The sequence below is a fragment of the Bufo gargarizans genome, chromosome 5 (genome assembly GCF_014858855.1).
Source record: "Bufo gargarizans isolate SCDJY-AF-19 chromosome 5, ASM1485885v1, whole genome shotgun sequence".
NCBI lineage: Eukaryota > Metazoa > Chordata > Amphibia > Anura > Bufonidae > Bufo > Bufo gargarizans.
Window position 1 is genome coordinate 341,734,382 of NC_058084.1, and position 25,106 is coordinate 341,759,487.

Below are 25,106 nucleotides of genomic sequence, written 5' to 3' on the forward strand. Positions count from 1 at the left end.
GCAGGTGTAATTACACCCAAGCCGTCCTATTCATTTCAATGGTATGGATTGCTCCTATACAAGTGTATGGGAACGATCCATCCCATTGAAATGAATGGGATGGCTTGGGTGTAATTACACCTGCTCACCGCTGCCGATGCGACGGCGAGCAGGTAAACAATGAAGAGGAAGCAGAGCTGGCACGGCGTGCGCCTTCTCTTCAAACAGCTGATCGGCGGGGGTGCCGGGTGTCGGACCCCAGCCGATCTGATATTGATGACCTATCCTGAGGATAGGTCATCAATAAATATAACTTGGACAATCCCTTTAAAGACGCCACCTACATTCAGGGGCAGATTTATCATTACAATATCCTACTTTTTGTGGCATTAAAAAGTGGCAAACTTGTGCAAAACTTTTTTTGCAAGTGGCATTTCTCCACTTCACATTTATCATCTTTCACGCCAGTTTTCTGAACTGGCACAAAATCTACGCCTGCCGGGGTGTACGCCTTGTTATAAATTCGGTGCAGCATCTGCCATACACTGCCTATCTATGATAAATCTGAGCCATAGAATTGTTTGAAACAATGTATAAAATCCTATATAGATAAGTATCAATTTACTTTATCATCACGGCTTCTGTTCCTAATAGAGAAGACTTTACTAATATTCTTTCTTCATCTAGCGCCAACCTATTCTTCCTATATCACGGCCAAGGCTCTTCACAAATATGATCACGGAAGCCATTCATTATGTACATCACGGCTCCCTCATCTCCCACCATCCTATTCCCAGAGACTCATCTGACAGGAAAAGAGAAAACTAAAGACTATAATGTGTGGGTTTTTTTTAAGGTCTGGGTGTGAGGGAATGATTAAATCTTCCTTTTTAATATCAAAAGATGAATACAAATTGCATGATAAGAAAATGATTCGGTGTCACGGTAACTGTATCCGGGAAAGCTGGTCTACAACTAAGATGGCCTCCATTACAGTTTTGCTTCTGTTTCTTAGACAGATTTTCCATTCAGGAATCAGCAAAAATCTAAAATGGCGACCACTCAGCTTTTTCAGAAACAGATAAACACAAGCAATAGTGTTTGAGGGAAATAATGGGGTTCTTTCTTTTTTTATACCAATATATGAATACAAATTGCATGAGGAGAAAATGATTCTGTATCAGGGTAAAGAGTCATCATTATTAACAGGAAAGAAAATGTCATATTTTTTACTTCAAAATGCCCAGTTTATCAATGTATACATTTTTAAGCCCTTTTGACAGAAATGGGAATGTAAATTAGCAGCTACTGAAATTTTTTTCACACAAAATTAAAAAAACATGGTGTCACCCTCTTCTGCCAAGCCATTCAATATTTAGCCATGTCTTAGTGTTACTGTATCTGGGAAAGCTGGGTAACAGCTAAGACGACCTCCATTACAGTTTTGCTTTGGTTTCCATTCAGGAGTCAGCAAAATCTAAAATAGAAATGGCGTTTGAGAGAAATAAGGGCTTCTATATACTGGGAGACAGCTCTTCAATGTATTTTTTACAGATTCTTTGATTCCAGTCATATTTCAATGACGTTCCCAATGGTAAAACATGACAAAGTGATATACGTCTGTCATGTTGGCTAGCACAGGATACATTTGTGCATAAGCCAAGATGGTGTTTTTTAGGTCTTTTTTTATTTTTAGGTCTATTGTGTTTTCCATGCTAGTTTAGTGAAAAGAAAGTTATTATTTTTGACCATAACTAAAAAAGTCATAGGGGAAATGTTATCAAAGCTGATGTAAGGGAAAGCTGGCTTAGCTGCCCACAGCAACCAATCAGATGCCACCGTTTATTTTTCAAAGGTGCTCTGAAAAATGAAAGGTGGAATCTGATTGGTTGTTGTGGGCAACTATGCCAGTTTTTCTTTACCCCAGTACCCCATAGAATTTTTTATAATTTTATTTCAGATTTTGTTGTAAATTGTCCAACTTCATGGCACTGTGGTCTCATGTAGCCATAATATGCCACACACATTATATTCTGCTCCTCATGAGAGCTTCATTTCTGTTGGACATTGAGATTTGCCAACAAACCAAAGTGGTTCCCTCCAATAAGACAAACACGCCCACACCATGCACAGGAGCATTTTCCTATTGGCTCTGTAGTAGTGGGCGGAGTTAAATCACACCACCTACTAAATTTGCATAAAGGAGGCGGGCATGGATGCAAATCACGGGACTGGCTGTCGTCACTATGATGAAATTTTCCCCGCCCCCAAACTTGACGTCACTGGATTTTGAGTAAGCAACGCGAGACTTTTGTAGGTAAGCTCAACACTGGGGACAATAGAGGGGGGGGTGTGGTAGGGTTATTTAGAGGCACACACTGGGGCTTTCTAGACACCCCCCAAACTTCCTGAACCCCTAATTCTTCCAATAAACCCTGACATGGGACCCTAATGTTTTTTCTTTTTTGAATGTAAAGGGGGCGTGGCCAGACTGGGCAGTAAATGCATGCAGATTATAGGGACTCTGACGTCACTTCCTTGCTATATACCCGTCCGCCATTTTCTGGCGGTGAGACAGGGGGACGGCGCACCGGTGGCGGCAGAGGAGCGGACGCAGTTTCCTGGATAGCACGCCCACCCACACGGTGACTGATACCGGACCTATCCGAGGGGAGGGGCAGGGAGAGCGGCGGCTGAAGCAGGCGGGAGGAAGCGGTGCTGGGAGGCGGAACCTCTTGGCCGGGGCTCTATTAATCGGAGCGGCTCCCTCCGGGTAAGTGCAGCACGTGCGGCCATTGTGTGCGCGGCGGCCGCTGACTGAGTCCCAGTAACGGGCGCCGGAGCGCGGGCTTTTCTCGGCTGACTCCTCCCATTGGTCTCTGACGGGGGCGCCATGTTTCTCGGTGGCCACCGGGGACCCTTCCGCGGCCCCTCGGCTCCCCCCTAGGGGGTTGTACCGAGTACTCGAGGAGGCAGAGAGTTTCCCTGCATGTTTATCTGGGACAGCGGTCGTTGTGGCGTCCACGGCTGGAGGTCGTGGCCAGTGATGTCGCCTGTGTCCTGCCGTGAAGCCGGGCGTTCTCAGGGCTCCGCGAAGAGCCACAAGAATCCTCCCCTCGTCCGGTACTAGCCACCTGGTGGTCGCCAGCCATCGTCTCTATGGAGAGGGTAGAGGCAGTGTACCTGGAGGGCGGGGACGTGGATGTGTGTGGCCTGCTCTCAAGTGTCTAACATTGCCACACCGAGCCAATGACCGGAGGGGAGTTAACATCTGAAACATTATTGTAACACAGTGTACATCATTAGTGTCTAGTTACACTACAGGACTCCCATCTAATGAAAGATACATGTCTGGTCCCAGAATGGATACAAGGGCCCTGATCTAATGTGTATGGCCGCGCTGGGTAGTTGGGCACAGTTGTCCTGTTACACTATAGATTCACATACAATTTAGTTATTAGGTTCTGCCCCCGATTCTATCAGAGCCTCTGTCGTCAATTCTGTAATGTTTGGCAGAAAGAAGAGCAATTTCTTTACAAATTGGAAAACCATAATGAATGATAAACATTATAAGTAATACACGTCTATAGCTCGGTATACGGATCGGAACTCATCCCCCAATATTTACTGAGAGCTGTAAAATGATGATAATTAACATTGCAACTATAAAAATTATCTAGTCGTGTGCTACCAGTCTTAAAAAATAAAAAAAATCACGGGACAAATCTAGTTTTTTTTTTTTTTTTTTTTCCCACGGTCGCCTATTTTACGGACTGTTCAGAAACTTTGAACGGTTGGCAACCCTGGCTTTGCCACTCCATTCATGTTTGTAGTTGGAAAACGTGGAGCGACAGATCTACGATGGAGCTATTTGATGGTATTTTTCTACCTCATACTTTTAACCCTTACACGTACTACAACATTTGGTGCAATGTAAGAAGTATGGAGCGATCCTTCCAATTGGAGCTTCCATCAGTTGCCATGACAGTCTGGGGCCTTGGGAAACTTCCCAGGGCTGTCATGGGTAACTACCTGAAAAGCCGTTCTCGGGGCACAACTTCTCAGGCAGAGTGTTAGAATCCCATAGACCATAGTAGTATTCTATTGTGGTCTATGGGACAAGCGATCAGAAGATCACATGTTAAAGTCCCCTAAGGGGACTAAAAATTAGTTAAAGGGGTTGTCCGGGTTCAGAGCTGAACCTGGACATACCCATGTTTTCACCCAGGCAGCCCCCCTGATGTAAGCATCGGAGCATCTCATGCTCTAATCTGCTCCCTTGCCCTACGCTAGATCGCGCAGGGCACGGGCTCTTTTGTTTTCAGTAACACACTGCCGGGCAGAGGCTTCCGCCCGGCAGTGTGTACGTTGAAGTCACCGGCTCTGATGGGTGTGCTTTAGTGCTGCCCTAGCAGTTTTACTGGCTAGGGCAGCACTACAGCCCGGCACGTCACCGGATCTCCAGAAAATGCCTTTGCCCTGCACAATTTCAAAGCTTTGTATTTCTTTAAAAGTATGAAACAATACAACTGTATACATTTATACAGATCTACAGAATAAGGATATCATCTCATTTTAAACGCACAGTAAAAACAAAACCCCCCCCCCAAAACTTTGGCTTTTTTTTTTTTTTGCAATTTCATCATAGAAACAATTCCTCCCCAACCCCCTAATTTTCCAATACAAGTTATGGTAAAAAAAAAAAAAAAAAACTGTGCCATTAGAAAAATCAAAATCCAACCTCTTATACGGCTATATGAACAGAAAATAAAACAAATGAAGACAGCTAGAACAAACGAAAATGAAAGAAAAAATAAAAATAGGCCACGTCCCAGAAGGCTTACATAGAAGTCTAGAGTTCATGTGTGACATTGGTGGAGGTCTGACACCTGTGATCACTATTGAGAGAAAATGATAGTTTACTGAAAGTCTCATTGGTACATGGATAACGGGAAAGCTGAGGGTTCCAGCTCGGTGGGCACCACATAGCTTGGCATTTTTCTTTAGTGTTGGGTGGAGGCATCTCCCTACCAAGCTGTTTTAGAGAAGTTTACAGTGAGATTTTTTTTTTTTTTAGGACACAATTTTTTATTGTTTCTTATATTGTTGACATAGGCACATTTGATATACGTTTTCACAAATGGTTCACGATATCAAAGATAGCTGCGCCTGTACATTGATATGCAAGAGTGTGAAATAAGGCATCATAATAAAAATAAAGAGCAATTGAACATAAAATACATAACCAAATAACATATTTGCACATGTCTGCATTCCCATATTCCCACTCTCCTCTCCTATCCCTTATACTGTCTGTAAGTTCAGTGATATTTTTTGACCACAGCTAAGGCCCCTTTCAGACGAGCAAGTTTTTCCCGCACGGGTGCAATGCGTGATGCGAATGCATTGCGCCCGCGCTGAATCCTGACCCATTCATTTCAATAGGTCTGTGTACATGAGCGTTGTTTTTCACGCATCACTTGTGCGTTGCGTGAAAATCGCAGCAGGTTCTATATTCTGCGTTTTTCATCTAGCCCGACCCCATACTGAAAAACGCATTGCATCCAGAAGCAAGTGCGGATGCAATGTGTTTTTCACTGATGGTAGCTAGGAGATGTTGTTTGTAAACCTTCAGTTTTCTATCACGCACGTGAAAAAAGCATCAGTGCGCATTTTACCCGCACGATAAGCAACTGAACGCAATTGCAAACAAAACTGACTGAACTTGCTTGCAAAATGGTGCGAGTTTTTCTGAAAGCATCCGGACCTAATCCTTATCGTTTGTGTGCTAGAGGCCTAAGAGGCTGGTTCTCTATACAGCTTTATGTAACCGTGATAGGATCTAGTGCCATCACCGTATCCGGTACAGTACTCTGTCCAGAGAGTAATACAATTTCGCACGGTCAAACTGACTATTCATTCCAGGTACTCAGAATGATTCTTGGACTAGGTGGGGCCTGTTCACACGGGCGTGGACTCAGTCTATCTGCAGAACAGCTGCTCATTGCAGACACGGCCCTTTCAATGTGAGATCTGTCATTGAGGGAAATATGATGTTGGTTCCAGTTGATTTATTTAAAGCATAAGCCACAGCTGTAAGTGACCTACTACAAATCTAATGTTCTCATAGGCCTCACAAATATGAGAAGCTCAAACGTGGGATTCACATCAATCATGCGCTCATCAATCGGATATTTGTGGCGAATCAATATGCTATAAAGATGAAAAGGGTTGTCCACTAGGGAAATTTTTTATTTTCTTAAGGGGCTCAAAGTGAGTTATAGAAATGAGTGATGTGATGCCTCATGGGTTCCCCCCCCCCCCCCCCCCAACTGCCAGAAGGGGTTGTGGCATCTCGCTCGGATATGCCGTATATGGTAGGTATGTGTCGTGGGGCCTTTACGCAGGCTAATTATCTGGAACGGGTGAACGTGGGTTTCCTATAATTGCCTTCATCCTCGGCCCATGTAAATATCTTCTTACTGGGTCGGCACTAGTAACAACATCCTAACTCTGTCTTAAAATAGGAAATCCAAGATGATGCCTGCTTAAAGGGGTTATCCAGGAAAAGATATTTGACTTCTCCTCATGATAGGTCATCTGTATCAGATCTGCAGGAGTACGACTCCCGGGGCCACCATTGATCAGCTGTTAGAATCATTAGATCATTCCATAAAGCGAGTGACAGGTAATATCCGCCGCGTCTGCCCGCCCTTGGTCTCTTCTCTATCTTTCCTCCTACTGTCCGTAATCCCGCGCATGACCGCGATATCGGCGCGTGCGCATTGAATGATCACAGTCTGGCCGGGGCATCACAGTTTACCGTGCGCATGCGCCGGCCCCGGCAAGAACGTAAGTTCACAGTAAACTGATGCTAATTCTAACTTCTACACACCTATGAATGCAGAATCAAACTAATATGAGAAGTTGTTATTCTAAAAATCTTCATCTACTTGCATATTATAAGTTTTACCAGCAAGAATTAGTCTTTATGTAGAAAACTATAATTTAAATCAAGCCTTACTGACTAGTGATTTAAATCAAATCCACCCTGTTTGGCAGTGATTATAGCCTCCAGTCTTTCCTCCCTGAGTTTGGAGGAACGGCCAGCTCTGGGAAGAGTCCTGGTTGTTCCAAACTTCTTTTATTTTTAAGAATTATGGAGACCACTGCGCTCCTGGGAACTTTCAGTGCAGCAGAATATTTTGTTCCCTTCTCCAGATCTGTGCCTCCACACAATCCTGTCTCTGGGCTCTATAGGCAGTTCTTTCCTCCTCATTATTCTAATATGCATTGTCAGCTGTGAGGCCTTCTATAGACACTGGTCTGTCTTTGCAAATAATGCCTAGTCAATTGAATTTACCACAAGTGGCCTCCAATCAAGGTGTAGAAACATCTCAAAGGTGATGAAGAGAAATGGGAGGACCCCAGAGCTAAATTTCAAGTGTCATAGCAAAGGGTCTGAATACTTACATCCATGTGAAATTTTAGTTTTTCCTTTTTAATAAATTAGCAAAAATATCCAAAATTCAGTTTTGACTTTATTTCGTTAGTCGCAGATTAACTTGGAAAATTAGAATTTTTGTTTACGTTAACACAAGCCAGCAACATAACAATGTTAAAAAGTGATGTATATAATGGGTGTGGTCAGAAGATGGAAATAGAACTAAAGAAAGAGAGACTGGGAAAAGGCATAATAGCCAGCAATATAACCTTCTTATCTGTGCGGAACTTGTCATTTGTTTTCTGAAAATACAGCTGAGATTTTGACAGCAACATTTGGCTGGCGTGTTGTTTCCCTATAGTGCAGCATGTCCTCGGACTACAGAATGATATGTAAGTGCAAACAGACAGTCCTGGAGTTGTAGACCACCTTGGGCGGGCTGAATTTTCAGAATTCAAATCGCTAACTTTAAGCACTTTTATTGTTGTCAACCTACTTATTAATACAATATGAATGTATGAAAAGGTAGTGTCCATGTACGTCCCCATTTAAACTTCTATTTAGAACAAATAAATGTGCCAGGTTCCTATAATGCAGAGGGACATGTACGTTACAATGTATAGTTGTGCAGTACATCCACAGTGAAGCACTCCAGCAAATGCTTTCACACGAGCGTGTCCCTTGCACATTGCGTGTGAGAGAGGGATCGTGCGTTCTGGACTACAGAAGCGCATGGCATTATCATGATTGATCATGTCTTTCTGTAACAGAAATATACTGACAGCTTTATGTCAGTATAACTCTGTTACAGAAAGGTCAGGCAGAGGCACACAGCATTATCAGTCATGATAATGCTTTGCGCTTCTGTAGGCCAGGCCACATGATCCCCCACTAAGGCTATTTTCACACTAGCGGCAGGACGGATCCGACAGGCTGTTCACCCTGTCGGATCCGTCGTGCTGCTCCATCCCCATTGACTATAATGGGGGCGGAGCTCTGGCGCAGCATGGCAGTACGCAGTAAGAGGGAGACAAAAAAGTCGGACATGCAGTACTTTTAGTCCGGGGGCCTTTCGCAGCACACCACCGTGCTGCGCCGGAGCTCCGCCCCCGTCCCCATTACTGTCAATGGCGATGGAGCGGCGGCACGGCGAAATAGCGGCAGGACGGATCCGACAGAACAGCCTGTCGGGTCCGTCCTGCCGCTAGTGTGAAAGTACCCTGATAAGGGAGGACACACTTGTGTGAGAGAGCCCTAAGGCTCTATTCACATTTTTGTAGGACACCTCATTGTGTGCACGCAGCACTATAATTTTCTACTAAAACATACACCATTTTGGAATCCAGTGGACCTGATTATAAAGACTCCTTTACTTAGGCCGAGCATCAGACAGAAAATCGCCAACAACAATTTTTTGTGGCGGTGTAAAGTTGCCACTGATTACCCGAAGTGAAATCCTTGTTCATGGGGTAATATGATCATTTGTACGGTCACCTAAATCAGTATTTGCTGGCAGCAGATCGTTCCGTCTAAACAGCCTCTGCTGCCGGCAGACAATGAATCTGTATGGGGACGAGCACTTTTGGCAGGAAAGAAGAAAAGGATGGGGAGAAAATATTCACTTCCCCGATCCTACTCTCCCTCAATGTCATCTGTCGGGAGCTCCCCTCACGCCGTTGAACACACCATTCTCAGCGGGTTCAGCTGACAATACAGCATTAGGGCTCTAATTTATAAGTGAACAGAGTGGAGGAAAGCAGAGATACATCTATATATACATCTTAAAGTAACAGGAAGCTGATGTAACTAGGTCTATAGTGTGAATTGTGTATAAAACGTTTTTCTGTCTTTTGTTTAGTGCTGCCAAAATGTTCCAAACGCCTGTCAATAATCTTGAGAAAATAAGGAAGGCACGAAAAAGGGTGAAGCAATTGTTACTGCAGATTGGTCTAGAAACTTGCAGAGAATCTTTTGAGGTAAGGAGCACTAGTACTTGTATATGTGGTTACTGAACCCCAAGAACCCTGTTCAGCTCCCCTTCTAATATCTATCATTATATGACACCAAAGAAATCAGATTGTTGGAATCAAGTATCAAGTGTCCTTTCTCCGTTTGTGGTGACATGCCGTATTAGAGTTTACTTACCTACACTAGTTAGTTATGTGGAGATCTTGCTAAAACAAAAAAATCCATATCAATATATTCTAACTGCGAAACACCAGAGCATAACCTCTGGAGGTCACAGTATGTGTAGGTTCTTACAGAAATATCAACAAAATTATTTAGGGTTAAGGGGCATTTTAAGAGCCAGCAGAACACTGTGTAAATCCATTTTAAAGGTCTCATTATCCGTAAGGAAGATTGGATCTCTGCTCAAAGCAAACGGGAACGTTTTATCTCCTTTCTGAGCAGATCCACACTGTACTTTTAAAATATGTGCTCCTATTCAGCTATAGGTTGAGTCCAGATGTGGTGTGGATTCTACAGAGCGAATCTGCAGCAATTTACAATACCAAACATATGGATGGTGTTTTATAAATGCCATCCACAAGTGGCAGAAAAACTATGCATGGGAAAAGTAAGCATACTGAGTATTCTCAAATCTGCAGCCTGGTCAGTCTGTGGCAGACTTACAACCCTTCAGTGTACAGGGGCGAAATCCACAGTAAAATCTGCACGTTACTGCTGCAGCCAATCACTGTCCTCAGCTGTAGACCACTGAGGACAGCTATTGGCTGCAGAGGTCACAGAGAACGTCACTGGAGAAATGGGTAGGTATATAACGTGTTTTTAAAGATATTGTAAGGGTTGTTAGAGATTTTTATTGCTCTTAGTAGCAGTTTTGTCTGGTAGTAAAATGCACTACAGCTTTATCCCACTGAAATCAAAGCGACAGAGCTCTAGTGCCAAGCATTAATGCTACTAAAAGTACAGAGCTATGCCTGGTAAGGGTACTTTCACACTTGCGTTTTTCTTTTCCGGCATAGAGTTCCGTCACAGGGGCTCTATACCGAAAAAGAACTGATCAGGCATATTCCCATGCATTCTGAATGGAGAGTAATCCGTTCAGTTTGCATCAGGATGTCTTCAGTTCAGTCGTTTTCTTTCTCCGGGGGAAAAAACGACTTGCCTGAATGCCGGATCCAGCATTTTTTCCCATATGAATGTATTAGTGCTGGATCCGGCATTCAGAATGCGCATGCGCAGACCGAAAAAAAGTTGAAAAAAATAAATGCCGGATCCGTTTTGCCGAATTACACCGGAAAGACTGATCCTGCATTTCAATGCATTTTTTCGACTGATCAGGCATTTTTAAGACTGGTCAGTCTTACTAATGCCATCAGTTGGCATACATTTTGCCTGATCCGGCAGGCAGTTCCGGCAACGGAACTGCTTGCCAGATCTCTCTGCCGCAAGTGTGAAAGTACCCTAAAACAAAATGAACATAATGTGGCAATCACAAGAGCCCCCCGGCCCTTTTAAACAGCTAATCAGATCGGATGCAGATAGTCCTGCCAGTATGATATTGATAACCTGTAACAACTATAGCTTAAAGGGTTTCTACCACTTGCATATCACATATTTGATCAGACACTAGCGATCCGCTAGTGTCTGATGTAGCTTACAAGCTAATTATTACCTTAATCCGTTCGGCCCATACCTCAAAAAAAGCACTTATATCTTTATGCAAATGAGCCTCTAGGTGCTATGCAGGCGTTTTTCCAGCACCTAGAGGCTCCGTCTACCTTGCAGTTTGCCGCCCATCGCCTCGCTCCAGCACGCCCATCTCTTACCGTATTCGATCCTCCCCCTGCTTCAGCCTTCAGAAATCCCGCGCCTGCGCCGTTTTTTTGCGGCATTCGGCGCAGGCGCAGTCAATGTCTGACCGCTCCGTGCTCAGACATTTCCACTGCGCCTGCGCCGATGTCATCGGCGCAGGCGCAGTGGAAATGTCTGAGCACGGAGCGGTCAGACATTGACTGCGCCGAATGCCGCGACGAACGGCGCAGGCGCGAGATTTCGGAAGGCAGAAGCAGGGGGAGGATCGAATAGAGTTGAAGATGGGCGTGCTGGAGCGAGGCGCTGGGCGGCAAACTGCAAGGTAGACGGAGCCTCTAGGTGCTGGAAAAACGCCTGCATAGCACCTAGAGGCTCATTTGCATAAAGATATAAGTGCTTTTTTTGAGGTATGGGCCGAACGGATTAAGGTAATAATTAGCTTGTAAGCTACATCAGACACTAGCGGATCGCTAGTGTCTGATCACCAAATATGTGATATGCAAGTGGTAGAAACCCTTTAAAATACCCAGAGGACCTTTTAATGTCTCGCCAAATATTGCATGCTTCTATCTAATCTATTTTATTAAGTATGGGGTAGGAACACCCTTTCCTATAATTGCCCTGTGTAAATCTGCCGCTGATCACCCGATGAATGAGAAAACAGTCATTCATCTGATGAAAGTATTGTTGTGATACAATGGATCCTGGATACAATGATTATCTATGGGGACAAGAGATGACCGTAGTGATCATTCATCCCCATACAACAGATATGATGGCTGCATGTAAATGCAACTCACTCCTACTCACAGTTGGGCAATTATTGGAAACAAACTGGTCATTCCTGATAATTGCCTACACAGTTGACCATGCAAAGGGCCTTAATGGTCCAGCTTTTTTGGACTTTTTAAAGTTTTTATTTTATTTTATTTTTTTAACAGAAATCATACTTCCCTTCTGAGTTGTTCTGATCTCCATTCTGTAGACTTCCGGACAGACAGGGTCATGTGCGCTGCTACATCCAATTACTGGCTTCAGCAGTGATGTGTCCCCAAGAGGCATATGACCCAGCTGAGGCCAGTGATTGGCAGCAGCATTGACGCTGTCAGAAGTTTATAGGATGGGAACTGAAAGACCCCCGAAGCTCGCTGAAATAGAGCGGTGGGGTGTCGGTAAATGTTATATTTTTTTTTTTTTTTTTTTTTTTTTAACGGGTATATCTGGCTGGGGTTTAATGTTAAAGAAGGAAATAATTCCTAAAAGCTAGAAAACCCTTAAATGTTTTGATTTCTGTCTACAATTGAAAAGAACACTAAATCTAGAAATGAATGGTAAGTAAACAGAAGATAAATTTGTCCTCACTTTTTAGGGGCGTTATAAACAGGATGTCACTCACATTTAGGACTCGTGTACATGACAGTGGTTTTTGTCCTCAACTGGTCCACATTTTTTGCAGGTCGGGAGCAGACCCATGTGGCTGCCAAAGATGTGGACAGCACACCGTATGCTGTCCACATCCGTATGTTCATTCCGCGGCCCCGCAAAGACAAGACTAGGACAGTTCTACAGAGGGCAGGATGTTCCGTGTTAAAAATCATATAGGACTTGTCCTTAATGCTTACACTGTCAGCTGCCATGTTGAACAGGACAACCTCCATTTAAGGGAGTCGACCACCATGTTTTTTTATTTGCTGCCCTAACCAAGTACACCATAAATTAGTGATAGATCCCCTTGACAAAACACTGTCACTTTCTTTAATTAATCCAGTCTTTTTGCTTAAAATCCTCTATTGAACAGCCTTAGTGATAGTTAACATATATGTTTTTACTGTACTCTGCAGGTTAGAAATGCGGGGTGTGCTATGCGTTTATCCTTTTTTTTTTCCCAATGTATACATTAAACAGAGGCCAAAACCATTATATGAACCCACCCTTTTACTGCAGTTTCTGTTGCAGTTTTTTGAGTCTTGCATCAGTAGTGGATTCAAATGGAAATGCAAAGGTAGGACTTCCTCTTGCTGAATCCACTTCTGGCTTTGGCTTAAACTTGTGTTTTGTTTTTTGCAAAATTTACAATTTTTTTTATTTTATTTTTCTCGCAAAATTCTTTTTATTTTTATTTTTTGCATGTTTTGCATATAGGAAATTGTAAAACTCCCTACAAAGTTGTTTTTTTTTTTTTTTTTTGCTGCATGCTCTGAATATGATGCCTTTTAGACAATATCCCATAGAATTCTCTACAGGAAAAATAAAACACCTGAAAAAAATAAAATAAATCATGGCTTTATTCTTTTACACACAGAATGTTGAACTTAAAAAAATAAATTAAAAAAAGTCCTCTGATCAAAGCAGCCAATCACAGCTCAGCTTTTATTTTCTTGTGCTCTGAAAAAGTAACATGGTGCACCCTGATTGGCTGCTGTGGTCAACATTAGATACTATTGATAAAGTGGGGCTTATGGTGTTAACAGGTAAAGACATTCACTTTAAGGCTAGTACTATAAAATGCAAGTTCCAGTCTAACAAAAATCTACTAGTAACTGATTAGAGATGGCCTAGGTAGGATTAGGAAAAAGCTGACTAGTTAGCCATGGTTTGATGAAGGTAGCCGGGACTAAAAAGGGATAAGAATAACCCTAACATAATATGTACAGATTTTTGGACCTTCTGCTGGTGAAAACACCATGTGTGTGCTATGAGAGTAGTGGAGTGCTGAAATATATGCTTTCACACACATTTTGTAGCATGGAAATGCTAAGTGTTCTCTGCCGTTGGGGTTGATCACCTAAAATGTGCAATGGCCGTGATTTTTTTCATTGCAGGACTCACGTGGCCCGGGTAGTCCTGTGTGCTCAATGGGGAAGCGACTGGTGCAGGATGATACACTGCGGGTACATTGTGTACAGGGATGACTGGGTGGGCTCCGTCCATAAGTGCATGAGTTTGATTGAGCCGCAGGAACGCTTGCAATACATTCAGTATCAAAACGTATATTCTTTTGTTTTTTAGGAAACCAACACTTATAATCCAGGAGACACACATTTTTCCAGTACATCATGGGAGGATGTCTCGCTTTGGGAATCTATTGGACGCAGAAATGTATGTCTAACACTAGCTGTTGGAAACTAGAGTAGAACAGGTTTTTAACAGTACTCTGCTCTGCCACATGTGCACAGATAAGGATTTACATGTGTGACTTTCCTGCAAGGGTCTGTGCTTTATTTTATTTTAGAATCTGTTACACAAAGTTTTTACTTGTACATAAAGTAGTTTTTGTGTTGTGTATATACAGCAATAATGTTGCCTTTTAGAAGGTCTCCTATATGTAAGCTAAAGATTACCTAGTACTTTACATCCAAAAGGAAATAATGAAATTGCAATCTTTTCAAAAATGTCATTCAGATCCTCCCTTGATGTCACTGCCTTGTGAAATGTTAGTAGGTTTCCTCTAATTCTGTTTGGTATTTAGTTTTATTTCTCTTTTTTACATGGAGACATATTTTGGGCTGATGCTAATCTGTTTTCTGGCTTCAGTTGCATGTACTGCCATAGACTTTCATGAATCGCACGGCACATAAGTGGACATCGCTTCCCTTTCAGCCAAACAGATTTCAGTAAATGGGATGGGGTAACACAGTTCTCGCAGTCATTCAGATCCTGGCCATTCTAACATACATCACCCATTCTCTGGATTTGTGATGGTGGCTGTAGTTGATGCATATTATACATTGACAAGGCTCACTTTGTGGATGGTGACACAGTGCTGCATTTAGTCTAAATAAAATCATGCGATAATTATACTTACAAAGAGGAAACATTCTCATCTCCCCTTCACTACTTACACAGTGACTTACAGGAATTGTTTCAGATCTCTGCTCTCCTCCTTTTTATTGGGTTAGTTAAAATTGGTGCCTTAGGATAGATCACATAGCTAGTATTAGATCTGTGAGAGTCCACTGCTTAGCTGTATGAAGGGCCCACATCCCTACTTTGCTTACTAGGCACCACTTAATACTTTTAGTAGTGGTTGTGCCGTTTTCAACAATCTCTTCCAATTCAAGTGAATGGGAACGAGCTTTAAAACCAGGCACGACCACAATAGCAAGTGCAGAGCAATGTAAGCAATCATGCCAAAAGTCAGATCCCTCTCTGATCCAATATCGATGGCCTATCCTGTGGATGAGCTGTGTTTTTTAAAGAATTAGACAGCTCCTTTAGCATTCAGGGAATTGTTATTCAAAACTTTTCAAGGTACATTAAAGAGGACCTGTCACCACTCCTGACATGCCTGTTGTAATGGCTTCATCCATCCCCCCCATGTAATAACAATTCTGGAGCCTCTATTCTTATGGCTCTATGTTGTGCCATTCCTTTATTTTTCCAACTAAAAGTTATGAATGAATTGCTAGCAGTCAGCAGTAAGGGTACAGAAGGGAGGTAACCAGTAACCCCAAATGGTTACCTCCCCTCTCTACCCTTACTGCAGACTGTTAGCAATTCATTCATAACTTTTATTTGGAATAATAAAGGAACGGCACAACATAGAGCCATAAGAATAGAGGCTCCAGAACTGTTGTTACATGGGGAACGCATGAAGCTATTAAAACAGGCATGTCAGGAAACGCGACCGCTCCTCTTTCATGTAGAGTTGCATATTTAGAGTTTTTAGGTATATAAAGCTTTTTGACTGTATAATGAGACGTCCCTCAAACTTTCAAGTCTATCTAGACCTAGATTCTGGCAGACATTTGTATTCACCTTTCAGCAGTATTTAGGTCTGTGTGGTTTTTCAGCCCCGGGATGTACACAAAAGACCTTGCAAATGGCAAGGAATTAAACTATCAGCACTTTTACACAGTCAGTTTTTGTAAAAGAGGCCATACACATCAGATTAAAGTCGGCTGACTGTCGTTTGAAAAACTAGTGTGATGGCCGACGGTAGAGTCTTGTCTGCTGAACATGCATTCTGCCATGGTGGAAAACTTAGGCCGTTCATCGTCCCAAACTGCATGTCGACGCATGATTAGCCTAATTCAACTGATCACGTGCCGTTCTGCCCAACTACTAGGGAGTTGGCCAGTTTAATGTCCTTTCACACTAGCGGTTTTCTTTTCCGACATAGAGTACTGCTCTATACCGGAAAAGAACTGATCAGGTATATCCCCATGCATTCTGAATGGAGAGTAAGGGTACTTTCACACTGGCGTTTTTCTTTTCCGGAATAGAGTTCCGTCACAGGGGCTCTATACCGGAAAAGAACTGATCAGGCAAATCCCCATGCATTCTGAATGGAGAGTAATCCGTTCAGTTTGCATCAGGATGTCTTCAGTTCAGTTGTTTTGACTGATCAGGCAAAAGATAAAACCGTAGCATGCTACGGTTTTATCTCCGGCGAAAAAACTGAAGACTTGCCTGAATGCCGAATCCGGCATTCCGGTAATAATGTGAAAAAAGATGCAATACAGATCCGTCTGTCTGCATGACAAGCGGAGAGACTGATTCGTTCTCGCATTTCATTTGTGAGACGGATCCGCATCCGGATGTGTCTCGCAAATGCTTTCAGTCACATCCAGATCGGTGGATCCGGCAGGAATTGATGCCGGATGACACTGCTGCAAGTGTGAAAGTAGCCTTAGTTGGTGGGAACAATCGCATGGACTGTTGATTAGCTACAATGTGGCCGTTCATTACCTCAAATATATATTCAGCTTAAAGAGGTTGTGCAGTGATTTTTATATTGATTGATGACCTATCCTTATCGACCCCCGCCGATCAGCTGTCTGCATGTTGTCTCCGAAGTGCAGTGTTATGAAGAGCACAGTGTTATGAAGAGTTAATTACCTAGGCCACTGCTCCACAGGAGACAACGCATATTGTAATGAGCAGGAAGCGGTGCTCGCATGGAGGGCCGGCTACTCATCAGACAGCTGATCAGCAGGTCGGACCCCTGCAGATCAGATATTGATGAGCTATACTGCACAACCGCTTTAAGTCAAAGCCAGGAGTAAAACCTGCAGAGTGAAAGTATATTGGTAAGCTCTGCACATTTTGGGCCCACTCCTGGATGTGGCTTACAAATACTAGTAAAATAATATCCATACCGATCAAATACTATCCAAATACTGACCATGTGAAAGTGGCCTGTATTAGAGAGTTGTAGAATTTTTCTTTGCATAGTCTTCAAACATTGTTACCTGAAACAAACCCTTTTTCTGTGTACATTATTGATGAGCGAATTTTTTAATTCTGCATCAGCCAGACCTCATGCTGTAAGGCACGAAAGCCGATACAGGGGTGGCGGCGTGTCCTGTCTACCAGCATAGAGTTTAAACTGCTATAAAAGTTTGTCTTTACATTCTTTATGTAGATTAATTTTATATATAATGCTAAATAAATTCCTTAAATTGCCTTTTACCTTTCCTGAGTTGCTATGTGTATTCTAGTTAAGTCAGTAAATTAAAGAGGTTTTCTAGGAGTAAATTATGTCCTGAGGAAAGATAATGTCATCAATATTGGATGAGTGGGGTTCTGATTCCTGGCATCCCCCCACAGATCAGCTGTGATCAATGCACCCTATTGGTAGGCCAGTGACATCATTTTATAGGCTTATGGCTTTTGTGCAGCTTAGTCCGATTCAAGTGAATAGGTCTGGGCTGCACTAAAAGCACAATCACTATACAGTGTAAAGCACTGTGGTTAGTATACTGTGAGGAGGCCCTTGCAAGCAGACCCCACTTTAAGTTCTGAAAACCTCTTTAAGCTGTGTATGAGCACTGAACAATCAGGAAATGCTAACTGATTTTAGATCTGCCTTTGTGAAGGCTACATATTATGCTGTAACTTAAGATGGTACGGGGGTACACTATTCAATTCAGCTTGTTATCCTGATTGTGTAGTATTATAATATGCAGAGACCTTATTTGTCAATTTTAACAGTGTTTCTATCTTTCCATTTTTTTAGGGTTACAGAACAAAGCAGTTCTGCTGTAGTCTCTGTAGTTTCTCAACTAGACTCCTCTCGTCATTCAAAAGTCATCTACAACGCTACCATGAAGATGAGAAGGACCAGGAGCTTATGTCTGCTTGTCCAAGCTGCCCATTCACATCACAGACAAAGAATGTTGTAAAGCACATGCGTTTGTTTCACTCTAGTGTTCGAAAAGTCCAGGCTCCTAAAGAGAGTCCAAACGCAGTAAATTCAGTCCGGTTTTCTTGTGCAAAATGTAACTTCACTGACACGCTGTATTATAGTTTGAAAAGGCATGTTCTTTTGACCCATCATCAAGCTGAGCTTGAAAATTATTTTGGGGAGAAGTCTGAAGAGGAACTCAAACATTCTCCTCAATTAAAGATCAGTCTAGATAGTAGATACTATTGCAAAAAATGTAGTTGCATTACTAGTAACCGTGATGCATTGATGTACCACATATTAACATCTGATAAGCACAGAGATCTGGAACTTAAACTTAGAACTGACATTTCTGATATTAGTCGAGCACGTGTAAGAAGACCATACAAAAGGTTCTTTGCAAGAAGTCCCACTGTAGCTCAGGCACTTAAACCACAAGTGGTGGTGCCAAATGCCACACCGGTAACCCCTTCAGCCACTCAAGATGTAAAAGTTATTTCCCTTCCACAAAATGGTCCTAATCCGCCTTCATTGGGGACACATAGTTCACTCATCCAGAAAACTGTACCAGTATCTACGACTGCCTCTGATCCTGCAGGAGGTTTAGGGCAGACAATATCTACCACGGTTGCTTCTTCAGCTCAGGTTGGGTTTGTTACTGCTCAGCTTCCTCAAAACCAGAGCATTACTCTTCAAGCTTCCCTTCCGCAATCTGTCTTCCTGTCTCCACGATTTCCTTTGAACCAGCCTGTTACCGCAACTGTCCTTCCATCAGGAGCTCAGGTTATACCCGGTACCCAGACTGGTGTAAGATCTACTGTTCTGCCCATAAACCAAACATTGGCTCTAAATCAGTCAGCAGTTTTAACCTGTCCGCAGTCTTTGCAGTCTGCTGTAATAAATATGAACCAGGCTGTGGGGTCGGCACTATTTTCTGTAAATCAGTCTGTAACGCCGAACAATGTGGGCAATCAACCTGGCATTTCTCAAAATACCATCCTTGCTTCCCCCTTACTTAGGCAGCTGATTCCCACTGGTAAGCAAGTAAATGGCATACCAACGTACACACTTGCCCCAATCTCTGTAACATTACCAGTCGCTCCATGTGCTATACCTGCTGTCAATCCACCAACAATGCAAGTGCCGTTGTCTCAGCCTGATAAAGTGACGCAGGTTTCAAATTCTCCAGCCAGTGCTCCATCTAATCCTACACCAAAACAAAAAGCATCAAAAAAGCACAATCCTAGTGTTACAAAAAGTCCAGCTATTGCTCCAGCTGCTTTAGGCAAGGAGACGAAGCAGTGGAAGACATGCCCTGTTTGCAATGAACTCTTTCCCTCTAATGTGTATGAGGTACATATGCAGATTGCGCATATAAAACAAGAAAACAGTCCTAACAAGCCAACAGAGTCTTCTACTGCCAGTGAGGCAAAGGAAACTATTCTCATCGCTGCTCAGGCATCATTTTTGAAAGTCCTGAAAGAAAAATCAATTAGATGTGTCACTTGCAAGACATTTGCTCAAGAAGGCGAGGTGTTGAAACACTTGCTTATGCATGGCATGGTGTGTCTCTACTGCAAAGCGGTTTTCCACGAACTAAGAAACTTAATCTACCATATGAAAATTTTACATGTAGGCAAAAAGAAGGTGCATGCTGATTTTATCAAGAAAGGTTTCACAATATCAAGTGATGCAAATGGTAATGCACTTTTTCCTCATTTTGACTTTACCTTTAATTTGTCTAGAGAAGAGCTTGGGGACAAAGATATGCACCTTGCGATAGTTACTGGAGCAAACGCGAACACTGCTAGTCCAATTTATATCAAAATTCAGTCCCCACCAGTGTTTTGTGGTGCAAAAGATCAGCGAGCCTCAAAGTGTCCATTCTGCAATTGTGCGTTGTCAAAGTCTGAGGTATATGAGACACACTTGAAAGATAAGCATCATATAATGCCCACAGTGCATACAATCTTAAAGACTCCTGCTTTTAAGTGCATCCATTGCTGTGGCGTTTACACTGGCAGTATGACGTTGCCAGCCATTTCAGTCCATCTTCAGCGTTGTCGCAATGCACCAAAAGATAGTACCTCTGGAGAGGAGCTGATGCTTGAAAACAATGGTGAGCCTAAGCAGAAGGGCAGTGAGTATGTAAAAACCAAACCCAACGCTACTGGTGATACTCAGGGAGCCTCAAATGAGTTTAAGAACCATTACAAATCTGGTCCGAATGCCTCAAAAGACCTAGTGCCTTCTAAAAGGAGGAGGCTCGAAACCAAACTTGATCCTTCAGAGTCTCTGGACGCGCTGCAGTCTCTTGATAGCCTTGAGTTAATTCCAGAACCTAATGCATCTGTGTCTAATGAGTCTAAGAAAGAGTTTTTGTCAAAGTATTTCCACAAGAAACCGTACCCCAGCAAGAAAGAAATTGAACTGCTGTCTGTTGTACTGGAGATGTGGAAAAGTGATGTGGCCTCATTCTTTGGTACGAAGCGTTACATGTGCCTGAAATTTCTCAGAAGTCACAAACAGAGAGTATTGCTTGGATTCAAGATGGCTGAGCTCAAACGCTTGCAACATGACATAGATTTGCAGGAAGACTATTAATTGGCACCTAGCTGCAGTGGGAAACACCTGGTTAGCATCCATGTCTTCTGTGATTTCACACAAAATTTAAAGAAAGCCAGGCAGAAGATTAGATGTTAACGCTCTTTTTTTTGTCAGTTTTTGCATTTTGTGGTTTTCACGTTCCAGTGCTCATTTATCAGCCCTTTTAGGTCTGCACTGTCTAAGTGTCCTCTGTATAAGCTTGTCAGTGTCCTTCAGAATGTTCCATTTGTCTGAATATTCTTTTCCATTTTGTACATTTTGATTTTAATATTTTTTTTTTTTATCTTTCATATTTGAAAAAAAAACATGTTAGCTTGACAGCTTATGCATGGTGTAGACAGTGGTTTTACTATGCAGTGCTGGCAGATGATGGAAGGTGTAGTACATTACTTGTTCTGCTCATGTCTCTTGTAGGTATGTCAGGGTAAGTGCCTACAGCACATTAATAGTCTTGGGTACACTTGTTTGCTCTTGGTGCCGTTGTGCACAGTGGTTGCTGAAACCTGTATATTAACTGGAAGTTTTCTTCTGTAACTGAAGAATGTGCTGCTGTGTGGTGGGTGTTTTTCCTCCTCTGGGCAGATTTCCCCTTGTGAAGACACACTATGTCCTGGGCGAAGCCTTTTTAGTTTTTCTACAAATGGCACTAGCAGCATAAATAAGTTCATCTACATACCGGGTGGAGCAATATTTCTGCATCATTTTGGGTGTGCTTAACAAGACTTTTTTTTTTTTTTTTTTTTTTTTTTTTTTTTTCCCCCCCCCAGTATGGAAATTCTAATTCCAATTTTTTATTTTGCAATTTAGTTTTAAATGTGTGATACAGGACACTTTTATATACATAAATAAATATTATATAATTTATTAGGAACTTTGGGAAATCAGGAACCCCTAGTTGTAGAATATGTATCTATGGTGCCAGTTGGGCTCCCTCATTTCTACTCTATTGTATTATGTGTAGTACAAAGGAAATGTAACTTTGGCCAATTTGGACTTGCTTTTGTTTAAAATAAACCTCTCAAAACATTTTGCATGGGTTTTGTATTTGTGTAGTATTTTGTTGCATTTTCTCTTTCATAAATTGTTCCCCAGATTAGCGGGGACGATTTCTGACACTGTTTTAAAGGGAAACTGTTGCAATGCTGTGAGCAACAAACATCCCCTTTTAATCTTCAAAATGGTTCTCTCTAACTTTGCTATTGGGGCCAGTAGCTGTCAGCATTAAAGTAGCACTCCCAACAATGTTTTCCCTTACCCATGGGACTAGGACCTCCCATCCAGGACAGGAAACCTGATGAGATAAAAAGGTTTACACCCTCACCACACCTCAGTTCAGGTTTCCTGTCCTCCAGATAGGATGTATCTAGAGAGCTCTTGCGCTCAGTTTCTGGTTCAAACCCTGGAACTGGAAAAGGTCTGGGTCTACTAAGCATGAAGGGACCTATCTCAGGTGGCGTTAGTCTCCTTTGGGAGCGGCTAGCCAAGTCTGCCTTTTTCTCCTGCCTCCTCCCAGCCTCTTGGAGGGCCGCTGTGGCAGTGTTCCCTTCTCCAAGATGGCTGCCGAGGTAGTTGCGCTTACTAAGCATACACGTGGGGGCGGGCAGCAATATGCAGCTTCATGTATTCCGACGTCACTTCCTGTAACGCTGTAGAAAGCCTAGGCCTCTGTCGGTCTGGATTAGGAGTGGGTCTAGAGGAGGCCAAGGTGCGTTATAAGTGGCAGCAAGATGAGGCAGCCAGCTCTCATTTGTGCACAGTGCTGTGCTGGACCCGGTGTCTGGCACCATGTCGGAACCAAGGATTCTGTGCGAGCCGACCCCCTTGGAATCCTCAAGGTTTTCAAGCCCAGTACTAGTCCTGAAGAGCGGGGAAGTATACATCTACATATGGTGAGATCCACCCTAATTACTCTGGGTTGTTTGCTTATTGTTTTAGGTAGCAAAAACACCTAAGAAAGCTTCTAGCAAGACTAGGCATAAAGAATGTAGTGGGTGCAGGTTACCTGCTTCTTAGCCTAGGCCTCTATGTCCGGGGTGTGTGGATTAATTGGTGTTGGAAGAATCAGTCTTTAGACTTCACCAAAGCCTTAATTTTTTTGGATAAAGTCAGATCCTCACTTAAATCCCTGAAGCGGAATCGGCCTCCGTCTCCAGAAAGGGTCAGTAAAAATACAGATTCTGAAATCTCTTACGTGGAAGAATATGATGTTTCCAGCCAGAATATATCCAATGAATTTTCTATTTCTGAAGAGAGCACGATTTCCAGCAGAAAATAGAAGACCTCAAGCAACCAAAACAATTGCCAGTCAAGTTTTTGAAGGGTTAGGTCCCAAAAAAGAAAGGAGCTTCTTTCTTCCCTACCTACCTTTATTCGATCAGCCAATTTTCTGGCTGAGATCTTGGAAGGGAGATCAGAGTTCTAAAGCTAGACTTTTGTGCATTCCCTTGTGTAGGTTCTAGGCTGTTTTGTTCCTCTTTAAATTATATTTTGGAAAGGGCTTCTGATAAAAAGAAGGGGTTCCCAGTTCCACAGAAGCCCCAGTCTAATTTCAGGAGGCAGAAGGGCAGGCAGTGTGATAAGAGAAGGGTTCCCTAAAAAAATCTAGTGGTTTCTTGTTCAAACTCCAGGAAAATATGTCTGAGGACAAGCAGCAATGATGCCAGAAGTCAGGTGGCTGAAGGTTAGCTCAGTTTCTTCCAGCCTGACTGTCACTTACCCAAAACAGATGGATTCTAAAGGTGATAAGGGAAGGTTATCTGATAGAATTACTTTCTCGGCCACCATACATTTTTTTTATTTATCCAAGCAAAGCTACCCATAGACGTAGTAAAAAGACAAGCTCTAAAGTCAGAATTTCTGTCCTTATTGAGCAAGGTTCCCGAGAAAGAGATGGGGAAGGGTTTCTAGTCCTCTCTTTTTATGGTAAATAAACCAAAAGGATCGTTTAGACTGACTCTGAATCTAAAGAATTTGAACAAATCCCTGTCTTACCAAAAAATTGCGCATGGAGACTATAAAATCAACTAAGAGTCTACTCTTCCAAAACTGTTGTATGGCAAGCATAGATCTGTAAGATGCTTACTACCATGTGCCGATACACAGCTCTTCCCAGAAACTTTTAAGGACAGTTTAGATAAAAGGGAGATGGTTACATCTTCAGTACAGGGCTCTAACTTTCGGAATTTCACAGGCTCTATGGTTATTTACCAGTAGTGGCCTGAGATTGTGGCCTTTGTAAGACAGAGTAAGAGTCACTATGGTACCCTATTTAGATGACATTTTGTTAACTTCTCAGTCAAGGGAGGGGTTGTTAGAGGACATAAATTTCCTTTGCTCCACTTTAAAAAATCTAGGTTGGAAAAAAAATTGGAACAAGTAAAGTCTTGTTCCCTTTCAGATATGTGTGTTTTTGGGAATCCAATTGAACTCCTGTCAGCACAAGTTTTCTTCCCATAAAGAAAAGGGATATGATTATACAACAGACTCGTTTAATGTTTCTCTCCTACCTGTGCTCTTTCAGAGAGGCTATGGCGGTATTTGGTCTGATGACATCCACTATTCCAGCAGTAGCTTATGCTCAAATTAATTCCAGGGATCTGCTGGCAGACATTCTGATGTCCTAGGATGGCTCCCCCCTTTCTCTAGACAAGGATTTCCACATTTCTTCAAAGGCTAGACTTTCCCTTTTATAGTGGATACATTTGGTGAATTTGTCTGCAGGGGTTCCATGGTCCTTTTCAGGATCAGTTGGTAATCACCACGGATGCTAGTTCCTGGGGTTGGGGAGCTCACTCCCAGAACAGGTTCTGGCAGGGGAGATGGGATCTAGCCTCAAGGGACGCCTTTTACAATTTCAAGGAGTTGAAAGCTATAAAAATGGCTTTAGAGATAGAGGTTCCAAACGGGGAAAAAATTTTCCATTCAGGTGGTAGCCTATATAAATTGCCAGGGGGGTACCAGAACCCCGTCTGTTACATCTTTCCCAAGAGATTTTCAGTATAGCAGAAAGAAGTGTGGTGTTTTTTTTTTTTTTTTTTCTAGCAGCAGTACACTTGAAAGGGAAGCACAATACAATTGCAGATTTCCTGAGCTGCACTTCTCGCAACCCCTTCCCGACGTATGACGTAATTACGTCATGGTGATCGGGCGGGCACCAGAGCGGTGCAC

The 25,106-nt window shown here is 42.7% G+C and overlaps 1 protein-coding gene across 2 annotated transcripts; it reads left to right on the forward strand.

Annotated features, from left to right (window-relative positions):
* Nucleotides 1-2,469: 2,469 nt before the first annotated feature.
* On the forward strand, nucleotides 2,470-21,957 carry ADNP2 (ADNP homeobox 2). Of its 2 annotated transcripts, XM_044294584.1 has the most exons (4): nucleotides 2,470-2,752; nucleotides 9,282-9,399; nucleotides 14,213-14,302; nucleotides 18,165-21,957. In XM_044294584.1, exons 2-4 carry the CDS (start codon nucleotides 9,292-9,294, stop codon nucleotides 20,934-20,936), a joined length of 2,970 nt encoding a protein of 989 aa, XP_044150519.1. In that variant the 5' UTR covers nucleotides 2,470-2,752; nucleotides 9,282-9,291; the 3' UTR covers nucleotides 20,937-21,957. The 2 variants fall into 2 exon arrangements, with proteins under 2 accessions (XP_044150519.1, XP_044150520.1); XM_044294585.1 differs by lacking the exon at nucleotides 14,213-14,302.
* Nucleotides 21,958-25,106: the final 3,149 nt, after the last annotated feature.

Coding starts and splice junctions, on each gene's coding strand:
- ADNP2 (XM_044294584.1), top strand. CDS start 9,292: ATGTTCCAAACGCCTGTCAATAATCTTGAGAAAATAAGGAAGGCACGA. Junction 9,400..14,212: donor CTTGCAGAGAATCTTTTGAG/GTAAGGAGCACT, acceptor TTTGTTTTTTAG/GAAACCAACACTTATAATCC. Junction 14,303..18,164: donor AATCTATTGGACGCAGAAAT/GTATGTCTAACA, acceptor CCATTTTTTTAG/GGTTACAGAACAAAGCAGTT.